This window comes from Battus philenor, unplaced genomic scaffold, assembly GCF_028537555.1.
Source record: "Battus philenor isolate CCGP_79_NKW_IND1 unplaced genomic scaffold, ilBatPhil1.0.hap1 SCAF_23, whole genome shotgun sequence".
Classification (NCBI taxonomy): Eukaryota; Metazoa; Arthropoda; class Insecta; order Lepidoptera; family Papilionidae; genus Battus; species Battus philenor.
Window position 1 is genome coordinate 6,785,302 of NW_027181686.1, and position 21,292 is coordinate 6,806,593.

At 32.3% G+C, this 21,292-nt stretch overlaps 1 protein-coding gene across 1 annotated transcript; it reads left to right on the forward strand.

Moving 5' to 3' along the window:
- Position 1: 1 nt before the first annotated feature.
- Positions 2–20,320, forward strand: kz (putative ATP-dependent RNA helicase kurz). The gene is made up of 19 exons (XM_068767165.1): positions 2–188; positions 814–996; positions 1,799–1,979; positions 2,887–3,444; positions 4,325–4,540; positions 4,959–5,200; positions 6,525–6,671; positions 7,961–8,107; positions 9,243–9,408; positions 10,285–10,504; positions 11,189–11,417; positions 11,841–11,969; positions 14,084–14,224; positions 14,818–14,973; positions 15,895–16,090; positions 17,803–18,027; positions 18,645–18,786; positions 19,604–19,806; positions 20,203–20,320. Exons 1-19 carry the CDS (start codon positions 114–116, stop codon positions 20,277–20,279), a joined length of 3,633 nt encoding a protein of 1,210 aa, XP_068623266.1. The 5' UTR covers positions 2–113; the 3' UTR covers positions 20,280–20,320.
- The last annotated feature ends 972 nt before the right edge of the window (positions 20,321–21,292 follow it).

Sequence of the window (21,292 nt, forward strand, 5' to 3'; positions counted from 1 at the left end):
AACAAAAACACGTGTGTATTATGACTTACTATCGTGCATAATTTGATAGTATGCATTTCAGGTAATACATCATAATATCAGCAATAATATAAAAAAGGTTGAGGTAGAACAGTATGGGTAAACAGCGGCACAATGCGAAGGCACGTCAAGTTGTTAAAACTAACATTGATGATTCACAAACTAGTGAGGTAAATGAACATTATATTTTTGTCTTAAATTTAATAAAATGTAAAGCAATTAGCATGTACCTAATTTTATTACAGCTAATTTTAGTACTTCGTAGTCTCAGCGTGTGGGTTATTTATCTTTTTATTATGAGATATGTTTAATACATTCAAGCCGGCGTGTCCTTACTCGTTCTCTCGTTAAGCACCACTTGGTCACGCAGGGCTTTTAATGTGAATTTTTGGTATTTATTTTCGTTTATACAATAAATTTAGCTAGTTCTTTCTAAATTCTCGAAAAGGTTTTGAAGTAGAAACCATGGATTGGTAAGCGCAGCGTAAGATTTTCGCCTACAAGGTGAACCCAGTCAATGTGTTAAGGCGATCGGAAAAAACTAGATTCAGGGCGCTCCAAACAAGCTCTGCTGGATATCCATGGGAGAATGGCGGCAGTGGATGTGTCATGATTGAAATGATGATGATGAAGGGTATTTTCAAGCATTACTCATCATTGTTCACAAATAAAATGTAGGTGAAATATTTGTTCACCTCCTACAAACAACCATAATTTCTAATGTTCAGACAGCCTATCATCTATGTATAAGTAAAGAATTTCCATAGTTTTACTATATATACAATATCTTTCCAGATAAAATTAGAATTTGGTTCATCTGAATATGGTTTCTCCGATGCTAGTAATCTTTTGGCTTTACCGTCAAAGAAAAGAGAAACTAAAGTTATAAAGGATAAGAAAGAAAAGACAAGATTTCTTTCTAAAGCACAACGGAAGAAATTAGAGAAAATAGTGGACAAAAAGAAGAAAAAAGAATCTGTAAGTAAGCTACAGTCATAAAAGGTACCAAAAACTGATGCTGATCATTTAAATGTTTTTTTTTTTAAATATTTGAATAACATTTATGAATTGTCTTCTTTCAGTTAACTAGGTAATAAAAAAACTGACTAACAGTTTATAATACACTTCCATGAAAAGTCTCTAGGATTAGTAAATTAAAAAACTTTATTGAAAATCTGTCAGAAATTCTGTATGAGGTTTTCAGTGGCTGAATTTTTGTAGGAGTCAATGATAGTTTTCTGTAGGACTTAGGTATATTTTACATTAATTGACCATTTAAAAGTGATTGTAATGACCTATTTAAATAATAAATATTTTGATTCTGATTTTATTAAAATTCTGCATAGCTGAAGGATGATTCTAGATTCTAATATTAAGTTCTTCTGGCATTCTTCCTAAAACCTACACATGTGATCCCTGTAATTGATTAAGAGATGATTAAATGAATAACCTTGCTATAAGTACTAGTTCTTTAAGTTCTTGAAAATTTTGTTAATATCCAGACCTCCTGTAGTTGATTCATTTCTATTTTGTGACTGTACATATAAAAAATATAGGTGCTGTTTTTGAAATTCTTTTATATGCCCACAAGTAAATGTAGTTTATAATGCTGACTCATATCTTTGGAGCAAAAAAACTTGAGATTGGAAATTAAGATATATTCAATTCAGCTTCAACCAAGAGCGGATTTAATGTAATGCATTAATTAGAAACAGTTCGGGAAGTATGTGTATGTATTTTGTAATTTGCTTTAATTTACATACAATGTTTTGAATTACAGAGGGCAGCTCTTCTAGAATCCCTATCTCAAGTACAAGCGACTCCTGAGGAAGTTAAGCAGTTAACAGCTATTTCTGCTGTCCAAACTATTGGTTTAAGAAAGTTGAATGAGTTCAATCTTGAACTTCCATTAAAATCCACTGCTCAAATAGATGAACAGAAAAAGTTTAGTAGTATAGCAGGTACAAACATGCAATTGTAATTTAATAAGAATTATTTATAATATTAGCTAATGTTATTGTTTCAGATATGGTTAAATTTATAGATTTTTTTATTTAAAGTTGTTATATAAAAATATGACATTTTTGTTCTGCGCTAATCCACAATCAGTCTCCTAACTATAAGCAAATTATTCTTGTGGGGTATGACAGGATAGGGATGACCTTAATAGAGTCCAGTCCAGTCAGTCCAGTCTCTTTTAGCAAACTTTCATCCATTAAAGCAACTTTAGGGTGTTATACCTGGCTAAGCCATTAATGTTTATGAAAATGTAATAAAAAATTTAAAAGTAATGTGATATTTGTTGCTTCAGTCAAATTCAAGTTCACAATTTTTTGTTACCATAAATAATTATATAGCAAATTTATATGTAGTGGATGTAGGAATGAGAGGTTTAACAGGGAAAAGTCCCAGTAAACTGCTAATGGATTTAGGTCTGTAAAATGCTACAATTTTTCTGGAAATGGCTTCCAAAACAGTATTGGTAGGACAATTTTAAAACTTGGTTAAGTATAAATAGGTGTCTGATAGGTGAAACTGAATGCCAATGTATTGAGGCCTTCCTTAATTTGCTATGTGGGTGATCAGCCCTGAACATCTTACTAGGCCCTCACAACAATGCAAAAGACCTGACTCACTCGAGGTGAATCCATGAAAAGCTGAGAAGTTCCATGTCCTTGTGATAATTTGTTTTATGTACTACCAAAAAAGACTTGCAAATTATATTTATATTTTATTTAGACATTAAATAATTGAGGGATTGATTTAAACAAATAATAATGTTCATGTACAAAAGAAAGCCATAATAAATGATAAAATTTACTTTAGTATATCATGCCTTCCTGTGTTGTATTTCAAGTATTGTTTCAGGTGCCAAAAAACGCCTCAGATTATTAAGATTAGAAAATTCCGAGAACTCAAAAAAGAAAAAGTACGACCCTAATGTGGTAGGGCTTGAGGATTCGTCAGATGATGAATCAGAGTCATCATTTGAAAAGAAAGAAGATGTTACGAATGTTGATAGATGCGATACGAATGTTGATAATGTTGATAGCCAGGTAAATGACAATGATACAGCCATTGAAGTGAATAAGAGCATAGAAATTGTAGAGTTGGCGAATCAAACGGAAAAAAAGACAGAATTAGAGGAATCAACATCAATAAAAGCAAAGAAAACAAACAATGTGAAGAACACAAATAAAACAAAGAAACCAAATAAAACAAAAATAGCAAAGAAAACAAAGAGCAAGGTAAAACGGGAAAAAGATGCTAAAATATCTGTACTTGATCATCCTACCGCCCATATTAATGTTAAAAGAGATCCAAAAATTCAAGTAGCTAGATTGAAATTACCTATATTGGGCGAGGAACAAAGAATTATGGAATTGGTTAATGAAAATGAATTTCTAATAGTTGCTGGTGAAACTGGTAAGAAATGTGTTTTTCACTTAAAAAAGATAATTACTGACAATGTTCTTGCTCAAAACTCCTGAATGGCATAGGATCAGTACACATTACTTAACCTTAAGAAAGATCACATGATTATATTCTCTTTTTGTAGACTACATACACAAAAAAACAATGTATAACTTTTATTTTATTTGAAAAATATCAAAGAATATTTTGAAATATTTCATGAAATTTAAACTGCAAATTATGCATTAATCTATGCCATGGACAGTTTTCTTCCTGATGATTGACAACACTGGTTTCAATAAGTTACATTATAATTGAAAGTTAGATTATATTACAATATCTTATACTTAAAACAAGGTTGTGGTCGTTGCACCATTTATATCTTAGTAACGGCTGGACCAATTAATATGATTTTTATGTTTTTGGTTTTGTCTTCAGGAATAGGATAATAAATATTAAAAAAAGATATTATATAAAAAGCAACTGAGAGCTCACATTTGTGTATCTATAATACAAAATTGTGTTGGTTATGCCATTTATAATTAAAGAACGGCAGGACTAACTGCTACAATTTTTGTGTTGTTGAATTCTTCTCCATCTAAAACAGTATAAAGATGTATTCATCAATAAAAAAGACCAGTTCAGCTGTATAAATTTGAAAATCATAAATCTGCTTATTCATTGTTCATTAGGGGGGAATGAAGTTCGCCTGGTTAGGTAGAAACTATATTTGTAATACCTACTCTTTAACTTCTATATTGTTTCATTTTTGTAAACTTTTAAATAGCCTTACTAACTAAACATTTATCCAGATTATCTGTTTAATGTATTTTAAAATGATAACAATAATTTAATACTGAATATTTGATGTTATTGTTTTGTGCAATTCCAGGTAGCGGCAAGACAACACAAATACCTCAATTTCTTTATGAGGCTGGTTATGCTGAGCATAAAATGATAGCTGTTACAGAGCCTAGACGTGTAGCAACAGTAGCAATGTCTGCTAGAGTTGGACATGAGCTTGGTTTAACTGATAAAGAAGTTTCATATTTGATGCGTTTTGAGGGTAATGTTACGAAGGACACGAAAATTAAGTTTATGACAGACGGTAAGTTCATATTTCCATGAGTAGAGATTCTCTAAGGATTTTTATTTGAAAACTATGAAGACGGCTTCTTTAATTTACTAATATATACATTATGAAAAAGAACTATTTTCCAATTATTGACTTGTGTGACAAAGCCGGTATATCCATCTTAATAGCTTCTTCATTCGAAGTTTTGTGTGGAAGATAAAAGACAATTCTTTTATCGTTAGATTTTTTTTTATTTGAATTTTAATGAAAAAAGGTAACCATAAATGTTGTTTAACAATGTAAAAAGAGTGAATGAAATGAATTTTAAAAAATAAGAATAATTATAATTACTACACAACTAAATTGTTTGTTTTTATTGTCATTAATAATTATTTTTATTCATTTAAGTAATCGTTTTAATAGATTAATATAAAAATTGACGTGTTTTCAGGTGTTTTATTAAAAGAGATTCAAACTGATTTCCTACTGAGTAAATACTCCGTAGTTATTATCGACGAAGCCCACGAGAGAAGTGTATATACCGATTTATTACTAGGTCTACTGTCTAGAATAGTGCCGTTGAGGAGAAAACGAGGAAGTCCTTTGAGACTAATTATTATGTCTGCTACACTAAGAGTGGAAGATTTTACTGAGAATACACGTCTGTTTAAAGTACCACCTCCTTTAATAAAGGTATGAGGTTTAATCCTTATTATTAACCATTCAGATTTCAAATTTGAAAATACTAAGCGGCGCTATCACATTGTTAACTTTAATTGATCAGGTTTTATTTAAAAAAAATAAATATTTTGTATTACAAAATATTTGAGTATTTAATCAAAGTTAGCCAAAAATACATTTTTAAAAGCATATAGCCATGGTATTTCAAATTATAGGGGTAATTTTTTTTATATATACACGATATCCAAAATATGATCATTTTCTAACGGTTAAATTCTATTTTTTGTGTCCAAAAGAAAATTTAGGGCTGTAAATACTTAATATATATACATATAAAATAATCTAACCTATGAACATAAGATTATTAATTACTATAATAAAATTAATGATATTTCTATACAAAAGGTTAGCACTAGAAATAATGGTGAGTTTTTATACCTTTTTCTGGCATTTTTAAAATTAGCAACTTATATGGATACCAGTGTATTGTTTATAATAGAGTCCCATGTAATATCTCCAAATTATCATGTTAAGTTAGTAATAACATTAATCAAAAACTTGACAAAAAATCTGATGTGGTGTGGAGTATTTTTTAAATAGTAATAAAACTTGATAATTATATACTTTAATACTATATAAACGATATTGTGAAAGTGACCACAAAAAAAAAACTCTCAGATTTTGTTATATGCTCTTCTGATATCAGGGCGTGTTGGGAACCTTTGTAACTTTCTATCACATATGGCATACTTATGAACCAAAATATCAACTGCAAATGATCCAATATATAAAATAAATAAATGAAAATTATTTAATATAAGTGATAATTTAAAATACTTTTTTTTCCACACAGTTTACAATAAGTAAAATATTCTATAGATATATTTTGCAAGTTGTCTTTAGGTATGTTGCATGGAATGTTGTTGACTTCCAATTAATTCATGTTATCAAACTTTATGATACATGCATCCATGTATCATAAAGTTCAAAAGATATCTTAGATCTCCCTTTTCTTATTATTAAATCTAAAATTAAAACTGTATTATTAAAAAAATCTTATTATAGCGCACAGGAGTTTTTAGTTGACTTAAATGCTTGGAAATTGATTTAAAGGATCAATATAATATGTACATATCAAATTTTAAATTTCATTTTAAAAAAGCAGCTGATTGCAGATCTCGGTTTAGAGTCTGATGTGTGTAGCTTACTAGCTATAATGTTAAAATAATCAACGATTTAAAAACGCATGTAAATGCCAACTTGAATAAATATATTTCGAATTTGAATTAGTTATATATATTAAATATTTTAGAAAATAAATTTTTACACTGTTTAGATTGATGCCAGGCAATTTCCTGTGACAATACACTTCAATAAGCACACCTATAGTGATTATTTAAAGGAAGCATATAAGAAAGCAGTTAAAATACATACAAGATTGCCAGAAGGAGGAATTCTAATTTTTGTTACTGGGCAACAAGAGGTATGTTAAATGTTATTTTTTACTAGCTGTCCCGTTAGATATTGTACTACCAGAAATTATTAGCTTTAACACATTTCAATAAATTAATGTAACATATTTCAAAGTGATCACTTTATTTCACAATGAAGTGTGTAAGAAAATTAGTTTTAAGACATTAATTATTTGTAAAAAACTGTCAAACGCTCATATTTTCTAAATTTATTTAAATCGGATTATATTTTTTTTTTCATTAAAACCTGCTAAGTATTAGGAAAAATATGTATAAAAAATAAAATCATTATAATCGTCCTTAAGTTTTGGTGATCAATAGAAACAGATTATTTTTTTACTTTTAAAAAACTTATGATGAATTATACACAATAAAAAAAGACACCGGTTGTATGTGGATGTAAAAAATTCAAGAGATTTCACTTTATGTACTTATTCATCTCAATAACTGTGGAAACATAGGGCTTAGATAGATTTGAAATTTGTTTTTTATAAGCCTATAGCCCAATAGAGGTCAGGTAAGAATGGTTTTTAAAACACCGAGGGTAATATTCTTTAAAATAAAATAGCGGTGAGGACTAGGACTTGCAATCGTAGAACTTGGATTTTGTTCCTGGGATACAATCCTATATAATACACATATAATTCATTAATTGTATAGAATTACCACTGATCACAAAGAAGTTTCCAGGGGATGGGCAGCAGCGTCGCCTGCGTACTATAAGATTACCCAGCCAACGCCAATCCAGCTGCTAAGCGTGGGGATTATGATATAATACTTTATAGATAGATCTGGGGGGGGGGGGGGGTTGTGACTTGAAGTGGGCGTCTATTGGCTGAAGCAACACACATACAAAAGGCAACACAGAACACGCTAAAGTTAAAGATCCAAATTTGAAATCCTACATTGGAATTTTTAAGGACTCTTATTGTCAACTTTTTCTTTAAAATATTTTTTTTTCTGACTACTCTGCTTCACAAGGCGTTATGGTTGTGGAGGAGCAGGAAAAACTCTACAACATATATTTTAAAAAGCCAATCCAAACGAAGGCAACCAAAATACAATACATAGTTTGAGACTTTTCTTATTCCTCTTTTTAGCCGATAGACGCCTACTGCAGGGCAAAGATCGCCTAGATATTTATAGATAGGTCTTGCGCTGCCCTCGTGCAGTGACGTGCAGTGGAGGCCTACCCACACCGCGTCTAGCGGCTCACGGATGAAACTTACGACCCCAACTTTTTTTATGGTGTCATTGATATTCCGCGCACTAACTTGACTTTTATTGTTTTGTTTTTCAGGTCAGATATTTAGTACGGAAACTGAAAGCATCTTTTCCGTATCGAAAGGACGTTAATTATTCTAAGCTAATAACAAGGAAGACGGTGGAGGAAGTCAACACGGCACTGGACTCCGAGCCAGACGATCTGGAGTCTGATGATGATGAGGTTAGTCTATTACAATTAAAATTTAATGATAAGTTGACCAGAATATGGCAGTATAGAAATATCTCTAACACCACGAAAATCATATTAGTAAGAACCGTGATATTATTTTGAAATGTGCTGGTAACATTAAATCCATTCTCGATCAACTGACTCGATCAACTCGCTCTATTTGCAACAAGCGAATTCAGGACTTTTTCTGCCACATAGCTCGGAGACATGATAGGCGGGATAAGCTTGTTGCCATAGTATAAGTAGAGTGAAAGAGACCATGACACGTGATAAGATCGCGTACCAGTTCGTGTAAGATATCTTCGAGCTTACAGGTCTTAAATTCAAAATTAAAAAAAATATTTTTAACATTGGTTATATTTTTATTAGCGTCAAGATTAATCTATAATACAGTAGAATACTTAATCTAGTCTCACATTTCGGGCCGTGTTGACAAGCTTACAGCCTCCCAATAATAACTTTATGTGAATATGCATCCGAATTTTTTTTACATAAGACAGTAATAACTTAATAGTATCCAGAACACATTATTAAAAATCCCTTTTCCTTCATCTTAATTACGAAATCACAGGATTACTAATCAAAACTACTTATAAATATTACTGTAACTATTCATCTCTCACTCTCACATACACAGCACTCACTCTTTAGAAACCTATGTGCACTTTTTTCTACGTAAATTTTTGTTACATATTGTGTATTGTCTTTGCTGTGCTATTTCACCTACGTTGCCTATAACATAATTTAATTTTTACCATGGGCACGGGAGGTGACTATTTATTCTGTCCAAGGTTATGTTATTATGGTATGTCCTATACATAAAATTAAATTGTAGTTGTTGTTTCTTTATTAATAGATATAAATTATGAAATTAATCTTACAAGTATTATGTAATAATGTAGAACAGTCATGATCCCATGCTTAATTGGTATTATAATCATTTTTGGCTTGTCACAGACTTTTCAAGATCGCCACACTCATGATTTATCTTTCGTTTATTGGCTAGATCGCATGCTTTTGTTAAATAGACAGTAACATTATTATGACATTTTACAGTATCCTTTAAAGTATAAAGAAAAATAAAATCGTAATGTACTTGTAGTTATTGTTAATTTTTTTTATGCAGGTGGAGAGAGAAATGAAAAGAGCGCGCAAAGCGAGGCGGAAAGCTAAATTGAAGAAAAGAACGCTGCCAAAAATAAACCTGGACGACTACGATATGCCAGAGGATGACGGGCAAGCTGATCTAGTAGGAAATGACGATGACAGCGAAGGACATTTAAGTGATTCTGGTAAGTAACTATTATTAATGTAATAAATAAGGCCAACTTTACTTCAAAGTTTGACTTGACATATTAAAAACAATCTAAATTGCCTTGCCTTTTTAATTTTTATGTGACAATATTAAGTATATAGCACTATAGTATAGGGAAGGATTTAGGGCAGCAATTATTTTTATAGCTAAGATCTTCCGATTCGGTGAAATAGCAATATGAAGCCCGAGTCAAAGCTCCTCCGGGAGGTCTCTAGCGTCGCTACTCTCAAAGAGGTCGTAGGCTAGGCATCTTTTGTGCGTATATTATTGTTTTCACGTGTTTCGTTCAGTAATTTTGTAAATCTACTTCAAGATTTTTTTATCTATATAATTGTTTTCATAAATCATTCTTATTTGAAATTAAAAACGTTTGGGTTGGTCAGCTGCGGCCTTGCGTAACTTATTTATTGCTGAACTCGGAGGGCCTTGAGCGTACCTCGTCTTCTTATATTCATAATTTTACTAGTCTGATGCTGCTGACAAGTTCGCAGGTGATTTAGACAGACGCCATATGCAGTGATAGACATAAGATCCTTTAATAGTAAATGGTGTTAGTGTAACTTGTTAATTATGAAGTTTGAATGTTCCTAAGGGAGGTTCCGACATATTATATATAATTTACCAGTTTGCAAAGCTGGCAAGTTCTTACATTGACTGGTTACATAAACCTTGTGATAGATAAACTGCAGTTGTTATAGAAATATCTACATTTTTTATTAACGCGCACTTATGAATCGTAAATTATCGAGAAGACTTGGCTTGAAACACAACAGTTCCTCATAATCATCAGATTATACTTATTACGACGAAAAATTGATACTTGCAGTTAATAGTAAACTAATTCTTGTTTTAGATCATGAAGATGATATCCTTATACCAGAAATAAGATCGTGCCGGCAGCCATTATGGGTGCTTCCGCTATACTCCATGTTGAGTTCATCAAAACAGGCTCGTGTTTTCGAGCCCCCGCCTACGGGTGCTCGTCTATGCGTTGTCAGCACCGACGTCGCCGAAACCTCGCTTACTATACCCTCTATCAAATACGTTGTTGATACTGGAAAAAAGAAAATGCGGTGAGTATATTTAAGTACTATGGAATTTTTTTTTTTAATTTATATAATTTCGATGGCCAATCAGCGGCAAAATAGACCAAAAGAAAGAAGAATTTTGTTTTATGAGAATTTAAAAAAAAAGTTAGTGTCTCCTAGTGATCACAATTCCTAATGATTACAATTTATAATCACAGAAAAATTCAAAATCTCATAGAAGTTTATCTTCTATACATTAAACCAAAACAGAGTGATATATGAAAAATAATGATACATGATAAATACGACAAATAAAAATAAATTCGTGGCGTTGTATGGGTGTACGCATATGTAATATAGTTCTTCCACTTCTTATTTCTGTTTCTCATTTTTAAATATATAATTAAGCGTATATTATTGAATAAACCGACGATTCAAAAGCGCATGTTAATGCCTATTTGAATAAAGATATTTTGAATTTGAAGCAGTTACCATCGCGTCGACAATGAGGCGTATAATTTTATAAAGTAGAAGTCGGCACCTATATGTATTGACTATAGTAAAACTTGGGACTAACACTTTAATTTTTATTGCGATTTATTGGAGAGGTTTATGTCATGCAGTTGTCTATCGGATCACATAATGGTAAAATAGTGATATATTAATACATTATTCTGTAAGAAGTCTCACTTGTCATTTGAGTGTTAATGTGTATTGTTTCGTGGCCAGCGTGTACGACCACGTGACGGGTGCGTCTGCGTGGCGGATAGTGTGGACGTCGCAAGCCAGTAGTGCCCAGCGCGCAGGCCGCGCGGGTCGCACGGGCCCGGGCCACGCCTACCGACTCTACAGTAGCGCGGTGTTCGCCAACGAGCTCCCGGAACAGCACGAACCGGACCTCTGCCGCCGCCCCGCCGACGACGTTGTTCTCCTCATGAAATGCATGTCCATCGATAAGGTAGTATTATTCATGAAAGTAACCATACAAAACTTATTCGTTGCTTTGGTGATTGTTGGGACTTTTATAATGTCTTGCCTGTATTTATTTTATGCTATCTGCTTATTACCAGAATAGCCAACGTCAGGTCTCTAGCTGTACAGCTTTTGTTCGCGTTAAGAAAATAGTGTAGCCTTGACCAATCAGATCATAGAAAAAAAGAAAACAATGGTCACATTGACCAGTTACCATTAAGCCCTCTAGTTTATTAACCTATTATTCAAGAGTAAGGAAGGAGGAAAATGATTGAAAAGTTTTAGTCACTATTTTTGTACAACGCATATACCATAAATACTAGTTCTTTTGTAAAATACATCCAGCTGACTCGTGATTATTTTACTGTTATATGTACACAGTTGTAATTAGTTTTAATCCTATATACAGGTGGTTAACTTCCCATTTCCGACGCCTCCTGACAGGATGCTACTACGGATGGCTGAAAAACGTCTAGAAACTCTTGGCATTTTGGAGAATCCAGGATATAGAGGAATCAAAAGAAAAAACGATGAAGAGGTAAATAAGAAATTGTTTGATTGTGTAAGGGTTTCATATAAAATGTTCAATAATAGCAAAAAATAGAAATGGTATGATGGAATGTAAAAACAGTTCCTGGCTGAATTAACAACATATTCTAAATTTGTTAATAAACATAATATATTACCTAAATATATTGATTATTAAAGCTCAATTTGAGAAAAAGGTCTATCGTTGAAACCAATTCGGTTGTACAGCGTTCGGGAATACCAAATATCTTCTCGTCCAATATATAGCACCAAAGTGTGTTGTCGGTCTTTTTTTATTATTTCGTTTCCCTATCTTAAATCTATAACAAGAGTTTTGTTCCAAATAATTTTCAGTAAATTTATCATTAGCGTTCTCTTTTGTCATACATCACAAGTTCTTTTTCATTCTTTACATTCTTCTTCTTTCTTCTATACTTATTTCTTTCATTCACAATATTTCCACACATTCGCCTAATTTATTACGCCGCATTTTTTTACTAGCACAATTTAGTTCATCATTTTTTTTCCTTATTTCTATCATTATTGTTTCTTATTTTACAAATCTTTAGTTACTTAATCTTATATTAAAATTTAGTTTATTTTTTATTTGGATTCGTTTTTATTTCTTTATTATTTACTTTCTTCATTATTTTGAAATAATAGTGTATTTTCCGTTATGGAGGCGATGGTACCACTTTCTATCCTTACCTCCTGCTCCACTTCCCACTCCCATCTTTCCCTAGCGAACTCAGGACAGCTCGTAATTGCGTGCACCACGGTCTGGTCAACCGTTGGATCACAGGTGCACAAAGGACTCTCTCTTAGCTTCAACCTATATCGGTACTCAGCGAATCCCTGCCCTATGAACATTAGGTGCTGAACCGTGTCCAGGCCGTCACGGTTTCCGAGAGGAACTTCATGTTCTTGAAGCCGTTTTGTCTTCTTCTACATACCTCCATGGGCTATGCTCGGTATTCGTCAACTACATCATATTTAGAATAAATAAATCCTTAGTGTAACAAAAGTATCGACTTAGTTCTACAGATTGGCAAGAAAAACTGGGAATGGGCATGCCAAGTAAGTATGCAGAATAAATGACTGCGCGGGCCTTAAGTTACTAGTCCTGGTGAGGCTTTGTTAACGTCTAAATTTTTCTACTAGTCTTATTAGATAGAAATCTTTGGATGTATCCTATGCCCAGCATTGGACGCCTCAAGGCGGAAATTATGATGATAACAAGTGACAGAATTATATCAATAAATATCAATAATATCTTAACCAAGAATGAGATATAAAACAGTGTGAGTGATATAAATAAAATTTGCTTCTATAATCTCAATAACGTAGTTTAGGTTAGTGAGTTTTTCGTTCTTTATTGTTTTTTTTATACTTTCTGAAGAATGATTTATGATCATCATCATCATTATTATTATTATTATATTTGTTTTTGGATAGGTTATAATTCTGAAAATATTAATAATTTAAGATAAAAGTTATTTTTTCAACTTTGGAATTTTTAACACGACTCTTTTTGTCAATAATTTTCAACTCTTATTTTACTTTTTGATTTACTCTGCTTAGCAAGATTGTGGAAAAGAAACCGGAAGGAATTCCACAACAGCACGTCTTTTAAACAAGTTTAACAATATTGATATATTGTATATAAATTTTCTGATATATATATACTCGTATATAGCTGAATTGAAAACAAAATAATAAAGCGAAATCATTGTCAAGGAATTTCGTCTTTCAAATATTCGTTTGTTTGAATAATGAGCATTTTTTAAATATATTTTTAATATGTGCTTGAATTTATTAAATATTTTAGTTTAAATAAAGAATTAGAGACTTTTTGTTGATATTTTGGTACACTAGGATCTTCCCAATTTTTTTTTCGATAACTTAATATTGTGTATCAATGATCTTATTATGTAAAAAAAGATCAAAAACGAATATAGATGTTCATAGAAACTATTTAGTGTATATTACATCTCTTATATAGAATAACGTTTTAAACTGTATTTTTAATTTTGAAAATAAAATAAATACTCGTTTTTAATTACAGACTAATTTTTTTTGTATTTTTAATACGAGTTATAAATCTAGCTATTTTCTTTATTTCAGGTTTTAAAAGTTACGTCACTGGGTAAAGCTGTTTCCGCGTTCCCGTTATTGCCTCGCTATGGAAAGATGCTGGCTTTAAGTCATCAGCAGAACCTCCTGCCCTACGCAATTGCTTTGGTCTCCGCGTTAACTGTGCCTGAGGTAAAATCTATAATTATATATACTATATATACTATATATAGTTAAAAGGTGAAGATAAAATTCATTCTTCGAACATCGGAACTTTTAACAGAACCCATATTTGTTGTAATTTTTTTTTAATTCTCTTTTGTTTTTGATACCACTCTGTTTCGCAATGTGTTATAGTTGTGGAAAAGAAGCAAGAGTATCTGCAATGAAATCTTATAAATGTTGCTCTGTAGACGAAGAAACCTCGTTAGTTTATTTCATATCTGTCACAATTTGCATGTTATTATCATTATTTTATCATCGATTTCCCAATAGATTTTTTTTATTATTTAATAAAAATAAAGTCATAATTTCAAGATCGCGGGAAAACGCTGGAAGCGAGCATTACACAATATCCGTCATCGCATCGATCCGTGGGGAGAAGCTTGTAACTTATAGTTGGCGTCAATCGGCATATTTGATGATGATTTTGCTTTTAATATCGTCTTTGTTTTACCTAATTTAAATGATGAAATTGTGTACGTACCATTACTTGTAAGATTCGTTTATAAAAATAAATCTGTGTTTAAAACGAGAATCCAATATTAATTAATCAATGTTTTAAGGTTATGAGCGGTAAAAATGACTGTTGGCCGGCCACGGGACAGACACTACTCCTGGGTGACCCAGGAGTGCTGTTGAGGGCAGTTGGCGCTGCGGAATACGCGCATGTGAAAGGAGAAGAAGAACTCTTCTGCGCCAAACACGGTCTAAGGGAAAAGGTGAGTAGAAATTAATTGCAAAAAGCAGTAAATTATATAACCTGTGATGTTTTGGTCAAGTGCTCTCTGCACTCTATCACTAGAAGTCTAGTAAAGCAGTACTTTATACCGTCTAAAAACTTCCTTCCAAAACTAAAGCAATGCGTGTGCAATCACTTGTTCTCTCTATTATTGACCATGGTGATGTGAGCTATTTTGATCTGAATGCAGACCTTAACAAGCTAGACTGCGTTCTGTATGACTAACTGTGTTCGTTTCATTTTGATCTCCGCAAATTCGACACATATTCCTACCGTTTTCACCTGAAATGGCTGCGTATTAAACAGCGCTGTTATTTGCGTGCACTAACTACAATTTTCTCTTTTCTCTTACTTCATCTGCCTACTTAATATCTCAATTCCAGTTCGTAGCCAATACACGCGAATAAACACTTCGCTCCTCTTGCAATCGTCTACTTAGATGACCCCACCATAGTACCGACTTTACTCATTTCCCCTTTGCAATACAATCTATTATTCTTTGGAACGCGCTCCCCCCTCGATATTAGGATGATCAGGAATCTCTGCGCATTTACAGTAAAGGTTCGAAAGCTGTTTCTTGATGGGCTGAAGGAATCAGGATAGCTGGAATTTATTATATTAATGTAAATAGAATATGTGGATATACGATTACATTATTATGTGTTTATTTTCCTTCTCAATTTGATTTTACCTTTTTTTCTACGTGTTTTATGATATTAACTTTTTTCACCTACCTTTATTAAATTATCTCTGCATTGCCCAAACGGTTAACTGGCAGAGAATGAATGCCATTGGCATTACGTTCGCCGCTATACATAAAATGTATAAAAATGTTTAAATAAATAAATTTCAACAGGCAAATAGAGATAATGATAAAAAAGACAATTTTTTTTTATTTCAGGCAGTCAAAGAAATTCGTAAGCTACGAAAACAGCTAACATCTGAAATCAATCTCAGCATTTCTGGTGTAAATGTAACAATTGACCCCGAAATGAAACCGCCGGATGAGAACCAAGCCAGGTTGCTGCGTCAGCTTCTTCTAAGCGGCCTTGGGGATCAAGTTGGAAAAAAGATTGGTTTAGATGAAGTGAAGGAAGGTTTGTTGGTTTACTTATTGCAATATTATTTTTCGCAAAATTGTAGCATCATTCTTTAAAAAAATAACTGACAACAACAACTAAATATATTACGTCATTAATTAACTACCATATTAAAAAATAATAATTGACACACAGTTGATAATACAAAGTACACAACTTGTCTCACTGGTTTAACACATTGTTGATCGGTAATTTTACTGAAAATTTATGTCGTGCCACCGGCCGGGTGCCGTTTTTGCATAAATTTTATCTTACTCTTTCATTTGAGAATAGTTACAAATTTTTAATGGAATCAGGCGTTATCTCGCGGAAGTCCATCCTAAGTAAGAAAAGGACCAATATTTAGCCACTTCCGCACATGCAGTGGTAGTCGTGCAATAAAGTGCACCGCCCGCCAGCCCGCTGATAAATGCGTATGCGGCAAACAATGCGAATCACACAACCGCCACCGCCAAATTACTCAACACGTGTTTCACCCCTCCACGGGGCATCTTCAGGAGTTATGTTACAAATTGATCTGTGTAATGACTAAATCAAAAACACTATTAAAAATAAAACCGTTGATACCCTACTCACAGCCGGAGTGCCACCAAGTTCAACAGTTCCACCAGGAATATTTTAATAATATTATGAGTTTGGTATATGTTCGTTCCACTTTTCTTTCAATTCATTGTCACTATCTATTGTATAATATTTATTTTTGATATTTTGGTTAATATCAGAGCCACTCTCTTCTTATGCAGTATCGTTTTCACATTTACAACAATTTGATTCATAATCACTCGGACAATCAGATAAAGCATCTGCGTATAATTCATTAAAACATTCTTCATTACTTAATTTTTTTTTTAAATTTTGTGATTTATTTACAACAAAAGATCTGGCGGCTCTTATAAGCGAGAGAAACAGGTTGTATTTTACTGTCTTACAATTGCATTGCATGGTCGCCAACACAGATAACAACAGTGATGCAAAAAACCCATCACGAGTTAACTCGTGACCGGTCAACAATGTTTTAAAATAACGAGTTAAGGATGCGTTTACATTGGAACAATATGTCAGTCTATATCTATCGTTTGCACGGTGCATGTTGATTGTTCCTGTTTACCCTGCGACTTAAAACTAAAAACCCAGTTTCCTGAAGATTGGGCCAGGAAAACGATAATTAAAAAGAGTTATTATTACTTGTAACAACTTCAAAAATGTAGCCGCATGTAAACGCATTATTAAATTTTTTTACAATAACACCCACTATGATCATTTCTCTCTGACGTCTTTACAAAGTGACATTGAAAACTTGCTACATTAACTGTCCTATTAATTAATCGTCGGACATTCTACATCATTTTATTCGCGATAAATATATAAGGTCGTAATGAATATTCAACATCATGAGAAATATTTCTATGTAAAAATTTAGTCCTATGGTATTCTAAAATTTTCGTTCTCCAAGAATACTTTTTAACCCACACTATTAAAATATCTTTAGGTCATTGTAACGTCAATTTGAAAAGGATGCTCCATGTAGTAATTGTTTATGCGCAATGGCCCTGAAAGGAAACCTTGCAATAATAGGCTGTGATTCGAATTTCATTTAGCATATCAATTTGAATGCCCTCTTAATATTTCTTATAGCAATTATTGTATTATTACTTCAGAAAACAGTTGAATATTTATCTGGCATGGGCACTGAACAAATAACTTTTCAGGCGAGGACAAAAGAAAATACAAATACGCATACCACTGCGGTGAATTAGATGAACCTGTTCATCTACATTCCGAGTCGATCCTGCGCAAAACCATACCGGAGTGGGTGGTGTTCCAGGAGTTGTACGAAACAGGCGCGGAAGACAGACGGAAGATGGTAATGCGAAACGTTGCCGCAATAGAACCTGAATGGCTTCCTATCTATGTACCACAACTTTGTACCTTAGGTGTGTATAATTTCTATGTAAATAATATATATGAATATGAATGGGTGTATGTTTTGTGTGAGCAATTCGGCTAATTATTAATATCATGATTTCATTATGAGCCACGACGTTATTATGGGGGAAAAATGGAAAACTTTCAAAGAATTTGGTGAAAATGACATTATTTTATAACCGTATAAAATACAGAGTAAATTGAATTTCGTTTACCCAACAATCAAACATTTTTCGTCGATAAAAACCATTAATGTCATTATAGGACATAATCAACCAAACAGATATTAATATACATGCTAGACGGTATTTTTCTTGGTTTTTAATCTAAAATTAAAAGTATTTTATTGAATAAATCTTATTATACTATTCAAGTTTTTAGTTGTTCGAAATGTGTGGAACTTGGTTTGTTGACTCATTTACAATGTTGATATTCTAATGTACACATCAAAAAGTGTTATATTACATTTTAAGAACAGCAATTGTTGAATTTATGGCCACCTCTTTTCAACAGATTAATGTTCCATACCGGTGGTGGCTTACCATTTATAAAATTCAAAAGCGTATGTAAATGCCTACTTAATTAAAGACATTTTTAGTTAATTCAATTGAATTATATTTTCCAGGCGATCCTTTGCCTGAGCCAGAACCAAGGTACGATGAAAAGTCCGGACGTGTGAAATGTCATTTTAAAGGAACGTTTGGAAAAGCTTGTTGGGAGTTACCCGTTTTCGAAATCGATTTTCCGGACAAAATTGAACGTTACAGGTAATTTTAATTTTCTTATTTGGTTTTGTATTAATTTGTTATTAACTTCAAAAAAAATAGATATTCAACATTTTGAGTTATTATTATAGGTGTAAAAGCATTAAAGGTGAATGTAGCACTAATTTCCTGTCAATGAATACATGGTACACCCTACACAAAATATAAGGATTTCGGAAAAAATGAATAACGTAATGATAACATAGTTTGAAAAAGCATTTCCTAAGTTCGGATTACCCCGTGTTAAAATAAATTATTGTTAATTATACGTCCTTGCTGACTTGATTGTCGTATTCCAGTCGAATCAATAAATTGTAATGTGACCGATTTCAAGATAATCACCTAATGCAGGTGATAGGATATAGGTGTAAAATCTTTAAAGATTTTTGCTGACAAATAACTATACCTTGTATATATAATAACCTTCTCTATATGCATAATGATGGTCGAAATATGTAGATATTAGATAAATATTTCTAGTCTGTAAATAACAATTTTAATAAATATTATAAAAACTGTGACATATAAGATTATCAATAAAAATAAAGTTAAGCTTGTTTTATATATTTTTTTGGCTTTGAAACATTTGTTTTTCTTTAGTGGGTACCTGTAGGATATTACAATATCCTCCCGTGTAATATCTCTTAATAATCATGTAATAAATTTTAAAAAAATGTTTATTAAACAAAATTTGACCTTTAGTAAAAACATTCTGGCTATCAATAAAAATGATTTGATCAATGCATTAAGGAATAAGTAGTCACGTTCATAATTTTGGTAGTTTCTGCTTTGGTAATTTTGTAACCAAATTTTTTCACAGATGGTTCGCTAAATTTCTACTAGAGGGCGTTGTATTCCCTAAACTACAGAAATACACAAGTTCTCTTCTCTCTCCTCCGTCCACTATGATTAAAAGCTGGGCTAAGTTGAAGCCAAGAACTGAGATCATACTAAATGGTCTTATAATGAAAAGAGTAGGAAATCGAGAGCAATTGAAGAAAGCTTGGGAAGAAGATTCAAAATGTAAGTAGTTAGAGTAGTTTAGTTATTAGTAACTACAGCGTTTAATTTGTCCCCTACTTGTTTGACCTGATACAATATTATTTAACAATTACGTAATTAAAAACCTAGTTCACTCGGACTAGAACTGTTACGGAAGAAAAATTAAATGTAAAAATGTTTTTAAGCAATTAGATTTTGTTTTTGTGTACGAATGGGAGTAGAAATTATTTAAGTTTTAATTAATTGTTTACGTATATATTTTAATTGCTTCATTATCGTCACAATTTGGTCATGGACCTCCTCCACACACTTCCAGAAGGACACGTGTACGTGGTGTTATGTGTGTGTGTATGTTCATATATTGTATGTATACATATATTAATGTTGTATAAATGGTGATAAATCACATTGTTACAGATTTATTGGAAGAGTATATGAAATGGTTACCGGAGTCAGCGCATAATGAAGTAACATTGTACTGGCCACCAATTTAATATAATTTCGACTACCTTGTAAATATTGTAAATAAATCTGTCGTAACTTTAATGAGTGTTATTTATATAATCAATCGATATGTATAATGTAAACTCACAAAGCGAATTAATTGTTTTATTTACATCTTTATTGTGATTAGTTTTTGAAGCCATAGCGTAATTTAATAACACAGTATTCAGCTTTCTTTAAGCTACGTATAAACCTTTATTTAATTTTATATCTGTAGTTTTGAATTTCTTTGCAAGAATTTTATTACATTAGCGTCTATGACGGATTCTTTTTTTTTATTATAGTGTTTCGCTTTGATTAGCACTCAACTTAAGATCGTGCCTGCTAATAATCCAAAGCTCATCAGTCTTGAAAACTGTTACATGCTTCAATTTTTTGCTTTGTGTTAGTACCGTTTGTTTATCTGCTATTCTATGCGACCAAGAAAAAAAAACCGTGGTAATAGATAAAGTATACTGAGCATAGTTGAAAAATGTTGAGCTGCAATTACTAAATAGAATGAAAGTCAAAACAGATATCGGGTAAGAAAACTTGGTACATATAATAAATGTCTTCATCAACATTTCAGCTGTAGAACGGTCAGAGCTGGACAATACATCTTCCATCAATTTCATATCAGACAGGTTGGGAGTGGTCATCTGTTCCAACATGGGTGGACGTACTTCGCTGCGCTTGCTGATCTATTCCCCTGGAGTCCACACCCAAACAATAAGGCCCCCGCAGCCATCTGTTTATTTGTAGTGAAAACTGACGAAATATGTAAAAATTGTAAAATTGAAAATAAGTTGCATTGTATTTTAAAAACAATTCTTGAAATTATTATATATTAATATAATATATGTTATAATATGACTATGAATATAATATTAGAAAGTAGCTCGAAGAATTGCTCGTCTGAACTGGCAGAGTTCAGGGCACATCGCTAGTACAGACGACGGCTGTTAAGCTATCTTAGTGTTTTTTAGCAAGACCTATGTGTTGCCGTGGGCGTCTATCGCCTGAA

Bases quoted from the DNA above. Each gene is read 5' to 3' on its own strand.
- kz (XM_068767165.1), top strand. From the start codon at position 114: ATGGGTAAACAGCGGCACAATGCGAAGGCACGTCAAGTTGTTAAAACT. The intron at 18,028-18,644 runs GTGTGTATAATT...TATATTTTCCAG, and splicing joins ACCACAACTTTGTACCTTAG to GCGATCCTTTGCCTGAGCCA. The intron at 18,787-19,603 runs GTAATTTTAATT...ATTTTTTCACAG, and splicing joins GACAAAATTGAACGTTACAG to ATGGTTCGCTAAATTTCTAC.